Raw genomic sequence first — 3,064 nt, 5'->3', positions numbered from 1 at the left:
TAATAGGAGTCTATAATAACAAATTCAACATGCCAGCATTGTTTAAGTATATGTATAGCCTATACGTCCTTAAATAATAAAAAAAATGCTACATAAGGTGCACGCTTTCATATTTTATTATTGCATACAAATCCGCAGTCTAGTCGTAATACTCGATTCTCAGGTTCCACCTGCCACGCGAACCAGGAGAGCACTAACGAAGAGGACGACGAGCACGATGACGACGATAGGCCTAGTGAGAGCGATAGGAATCATGAGGATTCGAGTGGGTTCGTCGTGAGAGCAGTGGTCGATGAACAAGGTGCACTACTGGTGGTTCCCGAAGTCGGTGTCTCTATGTCCGTCCCGGAGGGAGCGATACCCCGCGGACGAAGGCACAGCCTGCACCTGGCAGTCCTCGGGGACGACGCTTTGAGACCCGGTCTGCCACCTGGCTTGACATTATTGTCAGCAGTGGTGGTTTGCGGGCCGAACAACGTCGATCTAGTGAAACCGGTGATCCTTCAGTTCGAACACTGTGCCGAGTTAAGAACAGGAAATTGGGAACTGAGTCTCTGGTCCACGGATTTGGACATGGAGACTCGGTCCAATAACTCTTCTAACTCTTCTGGAAACTCAAGTCTCGCATCCGCGTCGATGTGGAGAAAAATCCTGACTCTGGGCGGCGAACCTATCAATCTCCCGGGACAACCGTTCGCGCAGCTCGATCACTCGGGTGTTTTCTTAGTTACCGAGACTCCCAGCGTTTACGCCGTAGCTGGGGAGAATTCTGTGGTGGCTCCCGGATTGGCAGTGAAGAGAATCTGCGTGGCGGTGTTCCTCTCTCGCGAGAGGGATCACATAAGGTGTCACTTGATGGAGGATACCAAAGCTGCCTTCAAGCTTGTGATGGAACAGGTTAATGTCGAGACAATTTTAAATTCTATTTTATTGAGATGTATTATGAGCTTTACTTTTTGACCTTAAATTTCGGGTGACACTTGGGAAATCGATAACAGGAACGACGGCTGAGTGGAACCCGCATCGAGCATGGGACTCTAGGTTTCAGAGCAGGTGGTTCCCCATTACGGATCGATTTGGAGGACAGAGAGAGCGGGTTTGTCGAGCGACAAGAGATACAGCACCGCAGGCTTTGGTCGTCGACGAGAACCAGCATAAGAAGGTCGTTCAGGATCGAGAAAACCGTCGGTGATCTGCGGCTGAGCTTCGAGCTGCGCGCCTGCCAATGCGGCTTCGAGGAGCACGCGCTGTTCTTGAGAATCGACCTCGACCTGATGAAGAGGAACGGCTCCAGCGGGAAGAGGATAGCGAAGGCCGAGTCATCCATCATCCTGCGTGGGAAGAATTCGACCAGGTCGACGGAATCGGTCGTTCCCAGACCATTCAGGTAACACTTAACACCTTCGTTCAATCACTTTTCTACGTTAGATGCAATTCACTAATTGTATGTATGGATTTTGGAATCGAAGATTTTCTAAAACTTTGAGAAAGCAACTGTGTCAGTGTTTGGATCCACCCAGTGCGCGTGGAAACGACTGGAGGATGCTGGCCCAAAGACTTCAAGTGGATAGGTGAGCTTCGTACATGTAAACAGGACAGAATGAAAGAAAAAAAACTGCGATCTTTGTTTAGATACGTGGACTATTTCGCCACTAAGTCCAGTCCGACGGAGCACATCCTGGACCTCTGGGAGGCGAAACACCAGGAGGCAACGGCTCTCGCCGACCTACTGAATCACTTAAGACTGATGGGACGAGTGGACGCAGCCAACGTTCTCGAAAGTCGCTTGGGTCCCTGGATCTAAGTCTCCTAAGACCATCACTGCCCACTAACGGATACAATCGTTTACAATTTTACAATGTTTTGTACATATAAGAGAACGGAAATCTATGTTATAAGAGATGTCAACGTAGAAACAATCGTTGTATAGGATATCGTGTTTGTACATAAAGCTGGTTTATAGCAAATGTGATTAAGTCTCGTCAACGTACTTGTACCTAATCCATCAATCCTTGTCTAGTATTATCCTTATAAACGTTTCAATTAAACACGTATAAAATTGATCCATTAAAACTCCCGAGATTTGCGACAATGAATTGATAATAGGAAGAACGGAAGTAACAGGGACTAATCTGCACCTGAATGCCGGGAGTTCCGAGGGGAAGGGTGGATCGCGAGACGGACTAAACAGAATATAGTCGCGAGTGCATTTAGCCGACCATTTGACTGCCATTCGGACGCGTCGCGGGCATTTCAACCTGGGTCTCTCTACTAGATATCGCTGTCCAGGAGCAAGGATGCGTGGGATGCTCGAAACAATGGGCATTATCCCTCTGAACATGGGAGCGAGGGGGACCAGGCAGATTCTGGCAGGCTCGAGGAGGCTATAGGTATGCGAGGATGCCAACCCTCGTGTATAGGTATGCGTGTATCCCTTCGTCCTACCCCCTCGACGTTCCTGTCCCCCTCGCGGCCCTCTTCCAAGGATCGTGGAGAAGGGGCGGCATTTAATCACAGGAGCCAGTGGTAATTCCGTCGGACAATGGCTGTTGACCTGCCGCTCTGGGGATGCAGGACCTACCATCCTTTCAAGCTGATACCGTGGAAACGGGACAGGTTTCACGTTCGGCCAGGTGTCTACCTCCTTTCGCATTCACCAAACGGAAAAGGTTTGTCAATGTATAATAGTATCGCAGTGTTCATCATTGTCGATAGAATGGTATCGAGTAATATACAATTTAATCATAAATACGAACTTTGATGGAACATGTGAATGTATAACAAAGGATCCATGGAATTCCTTATTACCATTTGCAAATTATTCCGTACACACTCCCATGACCATGAAGTTGCGCGAACTCTAAACCGACACTTCGACCCAGAGGAATTCCGACCGTAACACCTAATTTGGAAACTGACCCACGATCACGAGGCTCTATAAATTTCGTCCTATAATATTTGCTCATCACGGCCTGTTTATCCCGCGGAAAATCGAAAAGACGGAGAGATTTCCGCGAGGCGAAACGCGCGATAACGTCGTCGTAACGACGCGGTTATTGCCGGC

At 48.5% G+C, this 3,064-nt stretch overlaps 1 protein-coding gene across 1 annotated transcript in view; it reads left to right on the top strand.

The window, feature by feature from the left end:
* The window catches only part of LOC108622872 (netrin receptor UNC5C), a 9,735-nt gene extending 7,759 nt beyond the window's left edge, over positions 1-1,976 (top strand). The window contains exons 10-13 of the mRNA XM_018020977.2: positions 164-897; positions 999-1,387; positions 1,470-1,571; positions 1,633-1,976. Of these exons, the coding sequence (XP_017876466.1) occupies positions 164-897; positions 999-1,387; positions 1,470-1,571; positions 1,633-1,804 (1,397 nt within the window). The 3' untranslated portion in view covers positions 1,805-1,976. The remainder of the gene's footprint in view (positions 1-163; positions 898-998; positions 1,388-1,469; positions 1,572-1,632) is intronic.
* Positions 1,977-3,064: the final 1,088 nt, after the last annotated feature.

The sequence above is a fragment of the Ceratina calcarata genome, unplaced genomic scaffold (genome assembly GCF_001652005.2).
Source record: "Ceratina calcarata isolate Rehan_Ccalc_2016 unplaced genomic scaffold, ASM165200v1 scaffold25, whole genome shotgun sequence".
Classification (NCBI taxonomy): domain Eukaryota; kingdom Metazoa; phylum Arthropoda; class Insecta; order Hymenoptera; family Apidae; genus Ceratina; species Ceratina calcarata.
This window is presented reverse-complemented; position numbering and strand designations above follow the sequence as displayed.